General features: G+C 39.8%; 1 protein-coding gene across 1 annotated transcript; it reads left to right on the forward strand.

The window, feature by feature from the left end:
* Positions 1 to 723: 723 nt before the first annotated feature.
* On the forward strand, positions 724 to 19,827 carry UBTD2 (ubiquitin domain containing 2). The gene is made up of 2 exons (XM_024753345.1): positions 724 to 956; positions 16,107 to 19,827. Exons 1-2 carry the CDS (start codon positions 782 to 784, stop codon positions 16,502 to 16,504), a joined length of 573 nt encoding a protein of 190 aa, XP_024609113.1. The 5' UTR covers positions 724 to 781; the 3' UTR covers positions 16,505 to 19,827.
* The last annotated feature ends 326 nt before the right edge of the window (positions 19,828 to 20,153 follow it).

Below are 20,153 nucleotides of genomic sequence, written 5' to 3' on the forward strand. Positions count from 1 at the left end.
TCTGGTGGTTTGGCTGTTCTTCCTTTGGATACCACAAAGTAGTCTTTTCCCTCTGAGATTTCTCAGTTCCTGCTTTCCGGCTTCATATGTTCAAGCGTCCTGAGATTCAAGGACCCTTGGACATATGCCATTTGGTTTCTCCTAGTATCTCACCTCTCTTTTATGCTATCCTTTGACTTTAAATTCTGCCACTGCTGTCTGATGGAACACTTACTACGATTTTTCTAGATAATTTAAAAAATTCTCAGGCTTCCCTGGTGGCGCAGTGGTTGAGAGTCCGCCTGCCGGTGCAGGGGACGCGGGTTCGTGCCCCGGTCCGGGAGGATCCCACATGCCGCGGAGCGGCTGGGCCCATGAGCCATGGCCGCTGAGCCTGCGCGCCCGGAGCCTGTGCTCCGCAACGGGAGAAGCCACAACAGTGAGAGACCTGTGTACCGCAAAAAACAAACAAAAATTCTCCTTTGGAGAAGGCAGACTGAATGGAAAAGAGCTACTAACTTGTCACTGGAAGATTTGGGTAGAGCCACCTAATATCTCCATTTGCTCTTGTAGATCTAAAATAAAATAGGTTAGGGGAATTCAGAATGCAAGAGTTAGCTAGTGGGCCAACTTTCCAGCTATAATTTTGATGAAAGAACCAAAGAAGAATGGCCAGATAGCTATTAAAACATCTTTTATAAATTTTGGTTTTGATGTCAGCCTTTTATTTTTCTTCTCAGTCGCTTTAGGTCGTAACCAGCCTTTGAAAAAGGAGAAACCCAAATGGAAAAGTGATTATCCCATGACAGATGGACAACTACGCAGCAAGAGAGATGAATTTTGGGATACTGCACCAGCTTTTGAAGGCCGTAAAGAGATTTGGGATGCCTTGAAGGCTGCAGCACATGCTTTTGAAAGCAATGATCATGAACTGGCACAGGCAATCATTGATGGTGCGAACATAACGTTACCACATGGTAGGTTTGGTTGTTGTCAAGGACAAAGTGGAACATCATCAGCTCCTTTCTAATGGCAAGAAACCAAATGGGAAGTGTTCATTTTCTTGCTATGCATTATTCTTTTTTTTTAATGTAGCAAAGAGGAACATTCCTCTTTGCTTCTTGTATATCTTTTAGCTGGAGATAGGTTTACTCTGTGTGTGTGTGTGTGTGTGTGTGTGTGTGTGTGTGTGTGTGTGTGTATGTGTATGTGTATTTTTTAATATCAAGAAAGAGAACACTTGATAAACCTGTATTTTCTAACTTCCGTCTAATCTAGTTCTCCATCAAGGCCTCCCCCCGGCCCCAATCTTCTAGAGCTTCTAGTTCACTGGTTTCCTGCTAGCACTAGAGAGATAGTCTCAAGTTTAGATCTCAGAAGCCATGGAGACTCAGTGGACACACCTTTAGTCATTATCCTTTCTCATTAAGTCTGTTTTTAACATAATGAGCAAACCTAAACTTAGAAGTGAGTCTCACATGTTCTTAAGGACAGTTTTCTATGACTGTATCCCTGAGCTTTATTAGAAACCTCTCTCCTTTGCTTAGGAATGTGACTCTAACGACCACCATAAGCTTTGAATGTTTCCAGGGACACATGTATGCTGGATGCATGCATATCCTCATGTTTAGTCTCCTTGATTAGAAACAAAAAAGTTTCATGCTATACTAAGATTCAAATGTTAATTTTACAGTATATTATATTCTTGTTCTGTTGATTACTATATTTATAAATTGACTTTTCAGTTTTTCAAGTTAATATTTTTCTAAGTTGTCTCTTTAGGCCCGATATAATCCTATATTTCGTTGAATAGTTTTCTATTTATTATTATACTCTCATTGTTTTGTTTGCAGTATCTTCCTTTTTTTTCTTTTCTTCTTTCCTTTCTTTTTCCCCCCCATGGGAATTTTTAGTAAAAGGTGAAAGATTCATATGATCTGAAGAGAAACACAAGTATCGTTCAGTATCTTACTTTGTCTACATTTTCAGAGGAACAGTGCTTTTCACTGTTTAATCATCGGCTTTGACTCTTTGTCAAATAAAAGGTATTTAACTTAGTATCCTTTCCAGTGTTCCAAATCTCCATTAATTTCCCGAATTAATTGTGCTTCCAAGAAACTTTTAAAAATATATATTCCATAGCTGTTCTGTTCTTTAGTAATAAAACCTTATTAGGATGGGCTTGGGTTAATAACATTGAGCACCCTATATATATAGATCACTATATATAGATCACTTTTTCTACGCAGGTGTAAAAATAATCCGTCCTACATTTGAAAAATTTATAATAGAATGCAGTTTTAGTATGACTCTTTAGTCCCTATTTTCATGGATAGTCTCTGAATTCTTTACTTCTTACATGACTGGAGTGGATATCACCTTGTTCCATTACCTTTCTTAGTTCTATAATTTGTCTTCAAATACTACCTTTATATAATATAAAGGGAAGGGCCTTCCTTTACAGTTAGTTTTATCATCCATCTCTTTTTACTGCTTACATCCTATATTTTAAAAGCAGAATATATTGGTATCTGTACAGGCCTGCGAGTGGGGTGGGGGTGGTGTTTATCTGTGATTTAGGAGCCCAAGGCCCAGAACCTTGGAACTTTGACTTCCTTACTTTGTACCTGTCATAGTTACCTATGGGAAAATCTAATTTTGTTCTGTTAATTATGGCCTTGTTTACAAGTTCATGGAGGCATAACAGCTCTGTTACATTTAAGGTAGGGACCTATACATATCCTATTAGAAACGGGCTCAGATCTCTAAAAACTCAAGTCCCTCATTTCTGTTTATCTGTGTGAACCGCAAAGTAATGATCCTGGCAGCCCCACCAACCAACAGACTGGGGAGAATTATTCTTGGAAATTTGAGAATATTGGATGAGCCTCAACTCGTCCCCTCTATGTTTAAGGAATATTTTCTGCTTTAGCGTGAAAGAGTCAAATTGACTTTCCTCAAGCTTTCCTCTTTGAAAGCTCTGTAATAACTTTATGTGTATTAATATTATTGTCATTGGTACCCTTGATTGATTTCCCTTGTTCATATCTGAAACTTATCAATAATGTTTCTTGGGTGGACTTTTGAATTATATTTCGTCAGGTACTCTAACTCACCATTAGTTTATAACTTAGCTATTTAGTTACATGTTTTTACCTACACCTCACTGGTATTGGTGAAATCCCTTCCATCTTTTAGGTGTAATTACTTAATTGAAATTTTACTTTGGATACATTTTGTTGTATTAAACCCTAACCATCCCAAAGTACTTCATATTTTGAGTTTAAAATATTGCATAGGCTTTAGCTCTTGTTTAGCTCAGGCTTTGGTATCAGACCTAGCCTTACTTCCTGCCTCTACTGTATTACTTATAGCTATGTGCCTTTGGGCAAATTGCTTCTTTTCTGTAAGCTTCATTTCTCTCATCTGTAAAATATGGATTGTAAGTACCTACATTGTAGGGTGGTCGTATTGATTAAATGTGATTATAAAACATGTAAATTGCTTACCATAGTCCAAAAAACACTTAATAAATAGTAGTGCTGATGATTGTATCTTTTTTTTAAATTTTATTTATTTTTTTATACAGCAGGTTCTCATTAGTTAATCCATTTTATACATATTAGTGTATACATGTCAATCCCAATCTCCCAGTTCATCCCACCACCACCACCACCGCCCACCCACCACTTTCCCCCCTTGGTGTCCATACGTCTGTTCTCTACATCTGTGTCTTAATTTCTGCCCTGCAAACCGGTTCATCTGTACCATTTTTCTAGGTTCCACATATATGCGTTAATATACGATATTTATTTTTCTCTTTCTGACTTAACTTCACTCTGTATGACCGTCTCTAGATCCATCCACGTCTCTACAAATGACCCAATTTCGTTCCTTTTTATGGCTGAGTAATATTCCATTGTATACATGTACCACATCTTCTTTATCCATTCCTCTGTCGATGGGCATTTAGGTTGCTTCCATGACCTGGCTATTGTAAATAGTGCTGCAGTGAACATTGGGGTGCATGTGTCTTTTTGAATTATGGTTTTCTCTGGATATATGCCCAGTAGTGGGATTCCTGGGTCATATGGTAATTCTACTTTTAGCTTTTTAAGGACCCTCCATACTGTTTTCCATAGTGGCTGTATCAATTTACCTTCCTACCAACAGTGCAAGAGGGTTCCCTGTTCTCCACACCCTCTCCAGCATTTGTTGTTTGTAGATTTTCTGATGATGCCCATTCTGACTGGTGTGAGGGTCCTTTCTTTCTCTCTTCTCCTTCTGGGACCCGTATAATGCGAATGTTTTTATGTTTAATGTTGTCGCAGAGGTTTCTTAGGCTGTCTTCATTTCTTTTCATTCTTTTTTCTTTATTCTGTTCCACAGCAGTGAATTCCACCATTCTGTCTTCCAGGTCACTTATCCGTTTTTCTGCCTCAGTTATTCTGCTATTGATTCCTTCTAGTATATTTTTCATTTCAGTTATTGTATTGTACATCTGTTCGTTTGTTCTTTAATTCTTCTAGGTCTTTGTTAAACATTGCTTGCATCTTCTCGATCTTTGCCTCCATTCTTTTTCCGAGGTCCTGGATCATCTTCACTATCATTATTCTGAATTCTTTTTCTGGAAGGTTGCCTATCTCCACTTCATTTAGTTGTTTTTCTGGGGTTTTATCTTGTTCCTTCATCTGGTGCATAGCCCTCTGCCTTTTCATCTGGTCTGTCTTTTTGTGAATGTGGTTTTTGCTCCACAGGCTGCAGGATTGTAGTTCTTCTTGCCTCTGCTGTCTGCCCTCTCAAGGATTGTATTTCTTGAACTCTGACATTAACAAGTAAATTCCTTGCACCTAAATTATAGATTTCAGTCATTTTCTGGATGTACTGTCTACCGGTAACATCTTTCTTTGGCTTTTAGGATACCCTTCTTTTGGGCATATGCCTAATGGAATTTTGAGGTTATGTTGATTCAATAGCAACAATAGTGGCAGATTTATTTTAAATTTTTATTTTATTTATTTATTTTTGGCTGTGTTTGGCCCTTGTTGCCATGTGCGGGCTTTCTCTAGTTGTGGTGAGCGGACTTCTCATTGCGGTGGCTTCTCTTGTTGCAGAGCATGGGCTCTAGGCACCCAGGCTTCAGCAGTTGTGGCTTGTGGGCTCTACAGCGCGAGTTCAGTAGTTGTGGCGCATGGGCTTAGCTGCTCCGCGGCATGTGGGATCTTCCCAGAGCAGGGCTCGAACCCGTGTCCCCTGCCTTGGCAGGCAGATCCTTAACCACTGTGCCACCAGGGAAGCCCAGTAGTAGATTTATTTTTTATTTTTTAAATTTATTTTTAGTAGTAGATTTATTAATTAGACACCTAGCAGTGAGGACATTGTTAGTTTAGCATCATCTCACACCTGATCCATGCCCATCCCCTTCATCTCCATCTGTCAGTATTACCCATAAGATTGCTGAACTAATCATAGATTGACAGCCTGAAGAGATCCTAGGATATACACTCCTTTCTAAGTTTTCTTCCAAAAATCTCCTTTTTTGTTTTCATCTCATCCTCTCTTCTCTTCCCATAATCTTTTTGTTATCTCAACCTTATTCATATTATCTTCCCAGGATAAATATTATATATATTTAACTTTATATATAAAGTTCTTTAAACCTTGAAAACCATATGAAAATGTCTTTGTAAATGTTGTTTGTATCTGTGTTGTCTGTTATTTTAGATCGTATGCTCAAAGTAAGCAAGGATTATGCCCTTTTTGATTTAAATTGTATTTAGTGTCAGTGTTTTATGCATAAAAATTATGTATTTGTCAATGGCCTTTTTTCTTGTGATGATAGTTACCTTTTCTGTTGTTTCAAGGAAACAACAAAAAACTCTTTTCCCCATATTTTCTCTTTCTTTTCTTTCTCTTATAGTGGTTCCCTTGATAATTAATGTGTTCAGTCAGCAGGTTATATTTATTATATTCCTGCCTGTCCAAGCACAAAATAATTCTGTGCTCTTTAATTATCTCCCTCCATTGATATCTGTGAGAAGTCTTTAGTTTGTTATTCTCAAATGGCAGTAGGGATTTTTAAGAGGGAAGTTGGTGTCATAACTACCTGGGGATTTTACATATGAATGTATATTTTCACTTCGGAAATTATGACTCAGGTAGAGGATGATACGGACATGTGTAATAGTGTAGTATTGTGGAAAAAGCTCCCTCCGTGATTCTAATGTCTGCTACTTCTTTCCCACAGCCTCCCCGTCCTAGAAGAGCTTTAGTTTTCATTATTAACACAGCATTTTTTACTCATGGTCTTAAATTTCTTAAAGAGTTTATTTCCTTTTTCTAATTGAGTGCTATTTTGTCACTACCTGAAATTCCTAAAAACATTCCTAAATACAGTGTTTTGCCTGTGAAACCAGCTTATAGATTAAATGGCATGCCCAAATTAGCATAAACATGGGGAAAAGAAGGTGGTTTTTATTTTCATATTTCACAGAGTCTGGTTCATAGTGGCTATTCAGATATTTTCGGTGAGAGCTCTTTCAGAAACAGTATCTGTTTATCTGGTAAAGAGGAGGATTTAATGCTTTTTTAAAATTATTATTCAGAAGATTTAAAAAGATTTTTAAAATTGCCTACTCCTTTCCCTACCTTCCAATTTTCTAGAAAGGTTGTTGTTTATTTCTTTAGCATCTACAATTAATGTGTTTTCCATCTCCTTGCAATTCACGTGTAAAAGCTCCCTTCTTAATCTTCCCTGTATAGGAGGAGTAGCTGCTCGCTATTACCCATTCAGTTGGACTTTTTTTTTTTTTTTTTTTTTTTTGCGGTACGCGGGCCTCTCACTGTTGTGGCCTCTCCCGTTGTGGAGCACAGGCTCCGGACGCGCAGGCTCAGCGGCCACAGCTCATGGGTCCAGCCACTCCGCGGCATGTGGGATCTTCCCGGACCGGGGCACGAACCCACGTCCCCTGCATCGGCAGGCGGACTTTCAACCACTGTGCCACCAGGGAAGCCCTCAGTTGGACTTTTGAAGGCCATTTTCTTTTGTCCTTTCTCATTCTTCAGGATATGTGAGATAGAAAATAGTAATTCTTGAAAAACTTTTATTTTTTAGTCACCTTCAAAATACAGGTGAGAAAGGAGTTGCCCAGAATTTTTTTTTCTTTTTCCTGGTCTTTCTTGTCTCAGAATATATCAAATGTGAATAAATTAAATTATGTATAATGCAGTTTAAGTTGTTTAAAACTAAGGCACTTATAAATAGCATAAATAGAGCATTTCTGTGTATAGGAAGCCAACATGATGAAAAGAACTCCTGGTCTGAGACTCAGAAATAATAGAATACTATCAGTTCATGTTTTGAATTGATGTTATTTAATTCTCATGCCTGTGATAATCACCTACAACAGTCCACATTTTAAACAGATGAGAAAACTGAAGCACAGGGAAGTTACATTATTTTTCCGAGGTAGAAGTCATGAAATTGGGTTTTGAACTCAAGTCCTAGATCTAACGGTAACTAAAGCAACTAAGTTACAGGGTCAGGACATTTCATCTGTGTTTTCTGTAAAGTTACTACATGAGTAATTTTCAATGTTAATTCCATGTGTACCATTTTAGTTCTCTCCCACACTATATAGAATACTTTGTTTTTTTATAAATTTATTTATTTTATTTGTTTATCTTTGGCTACATTGGGTCTTCGCTGCTACTTGCAGGCTATCTCTAGTTGCAGTGAGCCGGTGCTACTCTTTGTTGCGGTGTGCGTGCTTCTCATTGCGGTGGCTTCTCTTGTTGTGGAGCACGGGCTCTAGGTGCACAGGCTTCAGCAGTTGTGGCTTGCAGGCTCTAGAGCGCAGGCTCAGTAGTTGTGGTGCATGCGCTTAGTTGCTCCATGGCATGTGGGATCTTCCTGGACCAGGGCTGGAACCCGTGTCCCCTGCATTGGCAGGCGGATTCTTAACCACTGCGCCACCAGGGAAGTCCCTAGAATACTTTAAAATGATATACTTCTATTAATACTAAAGAGAAACAAGTGAATTCTCTCAGACATGGACAGATAGGAGATGCATATGTGTAGGCCTTGTTTCTCTTTCCTTTAAGTGTGTTAGACGCCCATTCAGAAGCAAGCCATGGGGCTTCCCTGGTGGTGCAGTGGTTAAGAATCTGCCTGCCAGTGCAGGGGACATGGCTTTGAGCCCTGGTCTGGGAAGATCCCACATGCTGCGGAGCAGCTAAGTCCGCGCGCCACAACTACTGAGCCTACGCTCTAGAGCCTGCGAGCCACAACTACTGAAGCCCGGGTGCTTAGAGCCTGTGCTCTGCAACAAGAGAAGCCCCCGCTCACCACAACTAGAGAAAGCCCGCACACAGCAACGAAGACCCAACGCAGCCAAAAATAAATAAATAAAATAAATTAAAAAAAAAAAAAAAAAGCAAGCCATGAATTCTGATTCCTTTAAAGGTCCCTATAAGAATTTGTCATTTAATAAACTTAATTTATGAACATAAAGCTTAAGAACGAAAGCATGAAAATTGTACATACATGAGAGACAGAGGATTTTTACCAGACTTGTGTTTAGAAATGAAATGGGGCCTTAATAAAGGATCTGATGACTGACTAATCATCAATTAAATGTTATATCCTTTTCCTCTCTATCCTCAACGAAACAAAAATGATTTGGAGTTACACAGTGTAGCTTTATCCACTCCTCGGCTGCTGTCACCCTTTTTCTTCAGGTAGAGCAGCAAAGGGCCTAAAATAGCTGAGGTGGGAGTTTGTCCCTGAGTCAGTAGGCTTGTCTCTGAAGAAGACCTCCTTTCTTTGCCATTCTGGGTGGTGGGGGTGGATGGAAAGCAGGGTTTCTGATGTGGTCCCAGGAAGTGTACTGCACCGACTTCCACTTCTGTAAAGCCAGGTCAGCCAAATAAACCAGTGCCTGAGTGCTGCTGGTCTGTTCCTCTGTTCCTTTTAAAGAGTTGGAATTAAAGATCAGTGTCCCGTTAGAAATGTGGCCAAATGTTACACAAGCTCTTAATCATGGTCTAACCATCGTAAGACTTTGGTAATACATCCAAACTAGGCCACTTTTCACCCGTGCTTGCTAGGAGAGATGATAGACTTGGTACTTCTGAATCCCAGTCTTAATAGCTAATTTGGTGGAATGAGACAACTGAACCTGCTTCTCCTAAAGCCTGACTATCAGACATAAGCTTAATATAATTCCCAGCAAAGTGTTTGCATGAGAGAGCCTGTAATTAGTTAGTCCTGAAAGACGGCTCATAACACCTGGATGAAGGGTAATTTCGATGGCCCTTTTGACATTATTGTGAGGTTTGTAAAGGACCCCATGAAGCGTAAAGCAGTGGGCTCAAACATTATGAAACTTTGATCCTTTGTGATATTGCTATTGGTGAGCTCTTCTCCGTAAGTCTGGTTCTGAGATTTAAAACTTGTATGAGAAGGGAACTGACATTATATGTACTAGTCAATTTTGCATGTGTTTTATTATTTAATCCTTACAACTACTTTGTGAGGTAGATAGTATAGTCCTTGAGGAAACAGACTGAATATGTCCAAGATTAGGATTCAAATTAAAATTTGGGTGTGATGGCTCCAAAGCCACTGTTCCTTCTATCACATTTACTGCTTCTCCAGTCTTCTTTTCCTCTGTCAGGCTCAACAGTGGGCTGCCTGAATCATAGGTCTAACCCACTCTTTCTTTCCTTCCCATTCTTTCTGTTATTTCAGTGTTCTTTTCTTTTTTAGCTGTGTCCAACTCACTTATGTGTTTAGGTCTTCTGTTGTCTTAGGAAGTCATGTTTTATGAAGAGTTCACGCCTTCTGGATCAGTTAGAAAAGTGAAGTCGAGAATAAAGACGTCTTTTCTCATCCTTGGAAGAAACCCCCAATGTGACAAAAGCCTTGCAGTTCTAGGATATTGCTTTCCTAATTTCTTAATTAATTTTGGGAGGACTGTTTTCTACATCAGATTGCTAGTATGTTTTAAATATTAAATGTTTTCAACTCTGTTGAGGTATATTGAAGAACAGTAAACAGCACATATTTAAAGTGTGCAGTTTGGTTAGCTTTGACATGTAAACACCCATGAAACCATCACTACAATCAAGGTAACATTTTAATATCCTCAAAAGTTTCCTTACATAAAAATTTATTTTTAACTTTTGCAGATTTGTTCATGTAGCTCTGCAAGTCTCACGTGGTAAAAATTTTAAGACTGAGCTGCAGTCTTGCAGGAGTGAACATAGAGGGAAAACCAGTGAGGCCTTCGAATGCTTAAAAAGACGTCTTTCTTTTTAACCTGAAAGCTACTTGAGAAAGAGTAAAGTGTTAGACGTTCTGGCATGTAGTAAAGCTATTTTTATTATTTGGTATATAATTTAGTCTTTGTAAGTTTCTTGTGAAATATTTTGAAGCCTAATTAAAAACAGCCATAGAAAAGTGTTGACCAAGGAAAATAGAACATCTGAGCCAGTCATCTAGATAGAAGATAAATAAAAACAACTTCAAAAAATTACGTATGGGGCTTCCCTGGTGGCGCAGTGGTTGAGAGTCCGCCTGCTGATGCAGGGGACATGGGTTCGTGTCCCAGTCCGGGAAGATCCCACATGCCGCGGAGCAGCTAGGCCTGTGAGACATGGCCGCTGAGCCTGCACGTCCGGAGCCTGTGCTCCGCAACGGGAGAGGCCACAGCAGTGAGAGGCCCGCGTACCACCAAAAAAAAAAAAAAAAAAAATTATGTATGAAATCAGAACAGAAGGTAGTCTTGGCAGCTTTCTTCCTACCCTGGGGAGCTTTCAGGGCTTCCTGACCTGCGGAAGCCGTGGCCTGGCAGTCATTTATCCCGGTGGCCATCTGTCTCTGCTAGGACTTGAGTGAGGCCTATAATGGGTTTTTGAGGAGAAGGGGAAAAAAAGACAAGTACTTAGGTGAACAATCTAAGCAAGCCTGGCTAGAATGTCTTTAGAGCTAGTGAAGAATTATTAGATGAACTGCACCGTCAGTGGCCAGTGGGTGATGATTAAAAGCCCTTTGTAAATTGCATATGCAAACATAGCTAGGAGTGATTTTTGGAAACGTAAAAAAATCCTTATGTTATCAACTTTTAGAGTGGTTCCTTCCCTCTGTGTTTAAATAGTGTTTCTTTAAGCAAAGCTCTCTTCTAACCATGCCCTGTTTTTTACACATTGCTCTCAAATATCAAAGATGAGACAGTGATAGTAATAGGTCCATTTTGTCACTACATGTGGTGGCTTCGCAGCACTGAAACTTCTTAGTCAACACTTTCTTTTGCCTCATCTTCCAGATGCTTCTTTGACCTGTCACTAACATCACTGGCAAACGTATTGTTGGGCTGCATTTGGAGTGTTGGTTTCTTGCTCCTTGTGATTCACATTTGGTTCTTCATCCCTCTGGTGTTTGTCCTCTGCCTTTTTCCAAGCATATTTCTTCCTCTCCTTAACCATATCATTAACCTGGGAGTCTCGTAGAGCTGTCACAAGCCCTATAGCCTTATCCCTATGTTACACATTGACTTCTTCAGGAATCAGATTATTTTACTGTGTTACTTATCTCTGACCCTGGGCAAGCTACCTCTCTCTTCTTCAGTTTTCCCATTTGTAAAATGAGTATGATAGACTTACCTTAGAGGGCTGTTGTGAGGATTAAGTGTTAATGTATGTAAAGTGCTTAGACAGAGCTAGTAAGCCCCCTTAAGTGTTTGCTTTTATGTTTAAACTTATTACGCTACAGACTGCTTTTACCCTTTTCCCAATATGCTTCTTCAGTTACCTTCAGATAACTCAATTGAAGTATCTCCCTGAACCTGAAGCAGTTAAGAATCCAAGCAGAGGGCTTCCCTGGTGGCGCAGTGGTTGAGAATCTGCCTGCCAGTGCAGGGGACATGGGTTCGATCCCTGGTCCAGGAAGACCCCACATGCAGCAGACAGCTAAGCCCGTGTGTCACAACTACTGAGCCAGCGCTCTAGAGCCTGCAAGCCACAACTGCTGAGACTGTGTGCCACAACTGCTGAAGCCTGCACGCCTAGAGCCTGTGCTCCGCAACAAGAGAAGCCACCGCAATGAGAAGCCTGTGCACCGCAACGAAGAGTAGCCTCCGCTTGCCACAACTAGACAAAGCCCGCGCGCAGCAACGAAGACCCAACGCAGCCAAAAATAAATACATAAATAAGTAAATTAAAAACAAAGAAAGAATCCAAGCAGAGAATCTTGTAACCCTAAATTCTCTGTCACTCTTATTTCCTGGTTAGGTGATTCCTTTCCTAACCTATCATTAGGTCTCGCCCCTTACCACCAGTTCTCTCAGATCCATTTCTTTGCATTGTTAGTCAGCCAGTCATTTTAGCAGGGCCCCCTGATTCCAGTCAGTCACTCTCCCTTCATGCAAATAATAAAATAATCTTTAGGCTTTGTCTTCTTCACTAGCATAACCCTAGCACCTGAAACATTGCTTGGCATATAGTAGGCACTCAATATTTGTTGGATGAATGACTCATGGACCTATATTAGCCACATGGACCTATACTAGCCTCCTCTAGAAATTTCCTAGGGTATTAAGTCTAAACTCCTGAACCCTCCTATCAGGTTTTCACTATTGCTCTCTGTTTAGTAATTTCATACCATTGATTGTGTATTCCACCTCAGCAGAGCCACTTGTTATCCCCTACTTATCTTGTACTAATTCTTCTTTTAAAAAAAATATTTATTTATTTGGTTGCACTGGGTCTTAGTTGCAGCAAGCGGGTTCCTTAGTTGGGGCAAGCGGGCTCCTTAGTTGTGGCTCGAGGGCTCCTCAGTTGTGGCATGCAAACTCTTAGTTGCAGCATGTGGGATCTAGTTCCCTGGCCAGGGATTGAACCGGGCCCCCTGCATTGGGAGCGTGGAGTCTTAACCACTGCACTACCAGGGAAGTCCCTCTTGTACTAATTCTTGTTTCCATATCATTCGTATTTCTTGGGATGCCCTACATTTGTATTCTGTGTCATGCCCAGAACACACTATTTCTACAGAATTTTTCCTTCTTGGCTCTACCAACTCTAGTCACATTTCTATTGTGTGATATCTCAGCTCCTATGTTTGATTTTCAGTGTCAATTTGTATTTAAATCTTTGGTCGGTATGCTGTGTCTGCTCACCTTGATTATAAGCTCCTGGGGGTCAAGGACAGTCTTGGCTCTCTTGTAACCTTCTCTACTTAGTGCCAGTGACATATCCTACACACTTCTAGGTGTTTAGTAAGTGTTCATGCAGCAACTCTGGAACGCGAGAATTGTTTTCTAGTGATCTTTATGAAGTCCTAAAGAGATTGTGTGATTAGAGACCCTATTAGCAGAGCAGTTTTTTCTTTAATAAAGAGATATGGGGCCATAGAGTGGTGGAAGATTTAGGAGTATATTATTCAAAAGAGTTTGAGCCTGCAGAGGAGTCATTTTGCTCTGAATAGGTAATTTTGGGGTAATACTCAGCTCTGGGCTATATTGATTATTTTTATTGATACTTTATGATCCCAGATATTTAATTTGGGGATAGGGTAACCCATAAAACTGCAGCCTAAAAATGTAATTAAATGATGTTTGACTTCATGGCCTGAATTCTTCCCCTATTTAGTTCTTTGTTTAATCTAAAACTAGAGCATATTTATAACTCAGATTACAGTATAGTTTGACTGGTAGGAGTGAGGAAAGGAATAAACCAGGAAACTTCATGTTAAATAAGTTGCAAGTTACCTTTCCCCAAAATATTGGAATATGGGAGCTTCTAAGCAACAGAGTCTGGATAGCTGATTTCCAGCCTCGTAGATGGGAGGCTGCCTGAGCTAGAATAAGAAGATATGCCATCTTCAGCTGTACCTCTTCAATGGAGTTTTTATTCTCACCCATTTGAGTCTGAAAACTGAACCCCTGACTTGCTGGGCTGAAGGGCAGAAGGGGAAAGACTCAGCTTTCTATTGTGATGAAAGAGTGAGTATTCAGCTCTAGGAAGAGCCAGAGTGCCTGTTAGACTGTACATTTGTTTTAAGCTTGGCATGCACTACTGTTTCAGCACTGCGCTAGAGGCTGCCGTGGCACCTCTCGTCCTGGTTTCTAGGGAGGCTAAAAATATAGGCTGTCTTTCGGTCAAGACATTGTTCTGCCTGTAGTTTGACAGCTTTGGTTTGCACTTTTATTTTCTATCTCTTGTGGTGCATGAAGATGAAGCAGCATGTGCAAACCTGGAAATCACGTTAGAGGTCTTTTTTATCCTGCCTCATTTTGCTAATTGAGAGAAGTATTACAGGTTAAAGAACATTGCTCGAGGTTGTACACCTAGTTAATAACAAGGCTGGGAATATCATCTTGGTCTCCTGATTCCAAAGGTAATGATTTAGAATGGTGCCTCTCTTAGAGAATGTTTTTCTAGCAAAACAGTTATGTAAATATATATGTTCTTGTTCCTATCAGGCTGACATTACTGACGCCCCAGTATCAATGGGATATATATCTGAAGGTATTTTCCTGAGAGAGATGATGAGTCTGTAGTGAACTCTCCACCTTCTCTTTGCTAGTTTTCCTAATGGTCAGCCCACCTGAAAGGCACTGAGGTTTCTTTGCCTTAGGACAAGGCTATATCAAGTATATAAACAGTGAAGTTTGCACAACTGACTATTTGTAAATAGTATTTATACTGCAGTATGATGGTTACTAGTGTAGGGAATTGCTGGTGATCACAACTGGGCTTGAAGCATATCTATTTCTACAGTCATAGCAGTGTTCAGATTAGTGAATAACACAGAGGCTGAACATTATTTTTAAATACAGAGGAAAGGGGAGATTCGCGTGTATTAATGCTTGGTGCCTGAGTTCTCACCCCAGCCCATCTTATGTAACTTAGAAAGCAGGCCCAGTTCAACCCTTGGTGGATTGGTGACTGTTCCAGTCACCATCATTTGGGATGCTTTGGATTTTCAGCCTATTGATGGAGATCAGTTTATTAAGTCATTTGTTCATTGGTAACCATTTCTCAGTGTCCACGCCCCATATTCATTAGCCTGTGTATGAGTGTTCTGAATATGGTAGATATTTTTGGTTTTTATCCAAATTGATAATCAGCTGACATTAAATGTTCCAGTTTGAGCAAAAGACACATTATGAATAACCTTAAAATAAAACATCCATTAAGTATGCTTTCAAGTTCCCCAGGGGAAGCTCTGGTAATTACAATGGTTTATACTTTATAAAGAAATTAACCATGAATACCTTCTTTTAAACCATAAACACTTTTTTCCCCCTCCCCTGAGCTAGCCAGTTATAAACCTCATGCCTCTTTTGTTCTTCCTTTTTAACTCAAAGCTTCTCTGTAACAGATTGACTAATTTGGGTTAAATAAAACACCTCAGTCATTTCTGTGGTAGTTGTGCTAATGAGATCCATACATAAGCCATGAGACTATGGCATCTGGTAAGCTTGTCATCTCTAGTTTGTGATCTCTTTGGACTGAGGACTTCCGGCCGAGTACTTCAACTTAGGAAGTCTAGGCACTAAGAGAACCACTCTGGAACACTGTGTTGTGGAGAATTGAGCTTAGGGATCTGGGGTTTTTGCCTTTTTTTTTTTTTTAAGGTTAGCTGATTCATTTCCTAAAAAGATATCCCAATGTAATTGGCATCTCCCATTAATTTGGTCTAAGCATTGATAATATTAGTAAATTGGAATTTTGTGTGCTTTCTTTTACTTTTTTTTTTTTTTTCGGTACGTGGGCCTCTCACTGTTGTGGCCTCTCCCGTTGCGGAGCACAGGCTCCGGACACGCAGGCTCAGCGGCCATGGCTCACGGGCCCAGCCGCTCCGCGGCACATGGGATCTTCCCGGACCGGGGCACGAACCCACGTCCCCTCCATCGGCAGGCGGACTCTCAACCACTGCGCCACCAGGGAAGCCCTGGTCATGGGTCTTGATAATAATTATTGATGATCACTGACAGAGATTGGCCTTATTTTACATTTTTTTCTCTACAGTGGCACGCCAATGAGATGTTTGAGCATTTTGCAAGATGTAAAGAAAAATGCATTCATTTAGATTAAACTCTTTTTCATATCTTCTCTTTCTTAAGGTGCACTTACAGAGTGCTATGATGAACTGGGGAATAGGTATCAGCTTCCAGTCTACTGCTTGGCACCACCAATCAACATGATAGAGGAAAAGAGCGACATAGAGACTCTGGATATTCCTGAGCCACCACCCAATTCGGGGTATGAATCTCAGCTCCGTTTGCGCCTTTCCACCGGCAAGGACCTCAAACTTGTGGTCCGCAGCACAGACACAGTGTACCACATGAAGAGGCGGCTACATGCAGCAGAAGGAGTGGAACCGGCTAGTCAGCGGTGGTTCTTTTCTGGCAGACCTCTCACCGACAAAATGAAGTTGGAAGAGCTGAAGATCCCAAAGGACTATGTTGTACAGGTTATAATGAGCCAACCTTTGCAAAACCCAACACCAGTTGAGAACTGAACTGGTCCTGCTGGCTGTCCCTAGATCCCTCCTGCTCCTTTTTATTGTTGTTGTTATCATTTCCTACTCTATGGCGTGAAATTTATTTTCACTGCTCTGAATTCCTTATGAATGGATTTAGTTCTGAGGAATTACCAGTGAAAACTTCCATCTGTGATGGAGACCAACGAAAATAATTAATAAAACACAAAGAGCCAGCCTTTGAGACTCATGTAATTACAGTTTCTAATTCAAGAGGCAGTTAAGAAATAGATAACCATTTATTTTAAAATACCCAACAACTGTATAATGGCTGTATTTAAATGATTTGGACTGTAAATAGAACATTGCATCCATGCAGAACAGCACCAAGCACCTGTGAATATAAAATTCTTAAAAAATAAATACAATTTCCAGAAATCATCAATAACAGTTATAAAATTTGAGCTTTTTAAAATGGAAACTGAAAAGAGCAGTACTTGAGGTTCTCTTCTTTTCTGGTCTTAATTCCTTGCTCAATTGATATTTAGCCATAAAGGAGTATAGACTGGCAAATTGTGTTTCAATATTGCTTTCCCCATCCCCATATGTTGAGCTCCTTGTTTACATTCACACTAAATTTTGGTGTCTTCCAGCACGTTGGTGGCAGGCACCTTTCTGGAACACTAGGCAATAATTGAGTCAGTGCATTCAGATCTCTGACTTTCAGCTGATAACTTAGTTGAAAAGTCTATTGTCCTCTTGCTGCATAGGTATTTTGAAATGTCTGTATAATGAAGCTGTTTCATATCCAGGCTTAGAAGGACACTACTATGTAAAACCTTCATTGATCTACCTACACTGCTTAGAACTTTTCAGAGCTAACTGTGCCCCCAAATGCATGGATATGCATGGAATCAAGTACAGCTGGGAATGTACTTGAATCATTCCAGGGATTCAGGGGAATCCCAGGGAATGCATGGAATCAAGTACAGCTGTTCCTACTGTAGGATAATAAAGTAATTATCTCTTCTCCCCCAATTTGCAGGAAGGGTGTAAGGAAAACCCATTCTGTCTGTGCCTGGGAGAATTGTGCCTGTCTTCAATCTTTTAGAAAAAATTTCAACTCATAATTTGCTAGAGTGAAATATTTACTGACATCACTTAAACATCGACAGTGAGACCAAATGTTGATACGTTGCTTTATACTTTAGTGCTTTCCATAGTTCACTGTTACCTGTAGTTGTGGTGGATGAGAATTTTCCTCTCTCATCTTTCCTAGCAAAGAGGCAAATTAAGAAGCATCTGCAGATTATATTAGAGGACTGAAAAATTTGGTGAGATAACCTGACTCTTCTGTACTAGGACTGGAACAAAGCTGCCAAGGATTATATTTAATTTGGAGCCTTTTCAAGCTTGGCCCCATAAGTGAGAAGGGGGCTACCAAGTGATTTCTGAACCCCTGAGAATCCATGAGATGGAAAAGTAGAGGCAAGAAGGCACTTACCTTGTTCTCAAATGAGAAATAATCAAACCTTCACATGTATTTTGGATGTGAAGCACCATTATTAATTTTAATGGCAAAATGAAACTAGTTTAAATGTAATGTTTAAAATACTATTAAATTTCCTATAGCCTGATTGCACATAATATCTATAATTGTAACATATCATGTTTCTGAGAGCTTTAACTGCTTCTCTTTTCCATGCAATCATTTTAAAGATGTGGCTACATTTAATTTAGGTTTACTGATAATTGAATCTAAATTCAAGAGGCAACAGCAGCATTAATTCCAAAGGAGTATTTTTATATATGGAGGTGGAGATATGCGAGGGTATTTCAATATAATGCCCCTGTCATCAAAATGTTTCCTTATTAATTTGTGTGTCACATTGAACAGCAACATCTCTCAAAGTTTGTCAACTGGAGGACAAAAAAAGTGTTCAAATCTATTTTTCTTAAGTAAATTTGGTGATATAATAATCTATAGTTGGTAGTTTTTTTTGTTGAGGATTGGAGCTCTCTTAATAGTTTATTTTATTTTAAAGGAACGTGTACTTTGAATTAACAATTTTCTGGGCATTTAACTAACCTAGATGAGAAAACCATGGTGCTGTTTAATTGTAAATAGATTGATATAAGATTGGACCAATACTTGATGTGTACAATTTTAGTATGTAGGGTTTTTGTGCTTTTTTTAAAAAAAAAGTTCAATTTTTCTCTTTGTCTTTGCCTTTATTCTGGGTTTTTAATTATTACTACTCTCCACAATAAGGGTAATCTGCTTCATTCTGATAAAAAAAAAAAACAAAAAACCTCTAAAAAGGTTTTTCTCCTTTTTAAAACCTCCCAGCTCAGTAACTAACAAGTTCATTACTACCAAACTTAGGCTCTACTATGTCAAACCATACATAGTCATTTATAGATATACTTTATTTGCTGCATTGAAATCTTGGTCTCAAATAGGTTGTTGTTTTTTTCTTTTAAGAATCATGCTGTAAACCAAAACCCATAATTCAGTTTTTCAGAAGCACTGAGCTCATTTCTTTATCCATTTTGGATCAAAGTGGTAGGCTTTGATTGTTAATTTTTATTTAAAATAAGTGATACATACACATGGGGAAAAAAATCCAAACATACCGAAGTGAAGAGTCTCTCTGAAGATGCCTGTTCTTCCTATCCCATTTCTTCTCCCCAGAGGTAACAGCTGTTCCCAGTTTTCTGGATAGCTTTAAAGATGCTCTGCCACAGTGGTTCTCAAACTTCAGCATGCATCAGAATTACCTGGAAGGCTTATTAAAACACAGATTGCTGTGCTCTTCCCCCAGAGGTTCAGAGTTAGTAGGTCTGAGTGGGGTCTAATAATTTGCATTTCTAAAAGTTCTCAGGTGATGCTGCTGCTACTAGTCTGGGGATCCCAATGTGAGAACCACTGTTTTAGTGTATGTGAGTATATTTACCCGCCCTACCCTGTTTTTTCCATAAATAACATATGCTATTCTATACATTTGATTTTTCTCTAAAATGGTTAGTCTTAGAGATTGTTCCATATACGTTGAGCTAGATCTGCTTCATTCCTCTTACAGGTGCAGTAGTATTCCATTGTCTGGAGTACCACAGGTCAGTCTGGCTGTTTCTAGTCTTTTGGTACTATAAACCATGCTACTGTGAAATGTCCTTTTCTATAGCTACATCTTTACGTCTATGTACATTGCTATATCAAACAGTATATACATTTAGGGAGTAGATGCTGAATTGCCCTCCAAATAGATTTTAACCAATTTAATACTATAGCAATATGACTGCTCTTATTTTCCTATGTTCTGACCAACTTTTTTTTCCCCATAAATTTATTTATTTATTTATTTTTGGCTGCATTGGGTCTTTGTTGCTGCGCACTGGCTTTCTCTAGTTGTGGTGAGCGGGGGCTACTCTTAGTGGCGGTGTGCAGGCTTCTCATTGCGGTGGCTTCTCGTTGTGGAGCACCAGCTCTAGGCGTGCAGGCCCAGCTGTTGTGGCACTCAGGCTCAGTAGTTGTGGCTTGCGGGCTCCAGAGCGCAGGCTCAGTAGTTCTGGCACGTGGGCTTAGTTGCTCTGCGGCATGTGGGATCCTCCTCGACCAGGGCTCGAACCCGTGCCCCCTGCATTGGCAGGCGGACTCTTAACCACTGCGTCACCAGGGAAGTCCCTG

This window comes from Neophocaena asiaeorientalis, unplaced genomic scaffold, assembly GCF_003031525.2.
Source record: "Neophocaena asiaeorientalis asiaeorientalis breed wild unplaced genomic scaffold, Neophocaena_asiaeorientalis_V1.1 scaffold268, whole genome shotgun sequence".
Taxonomy (NCBI): domain Eukaryota; kingdom Metazoa; phylum Chordata; class Mammalia; order Artiodactyla; family Phocoenidae; genus Neophocaena; species Neophocaena asiaeorientalis.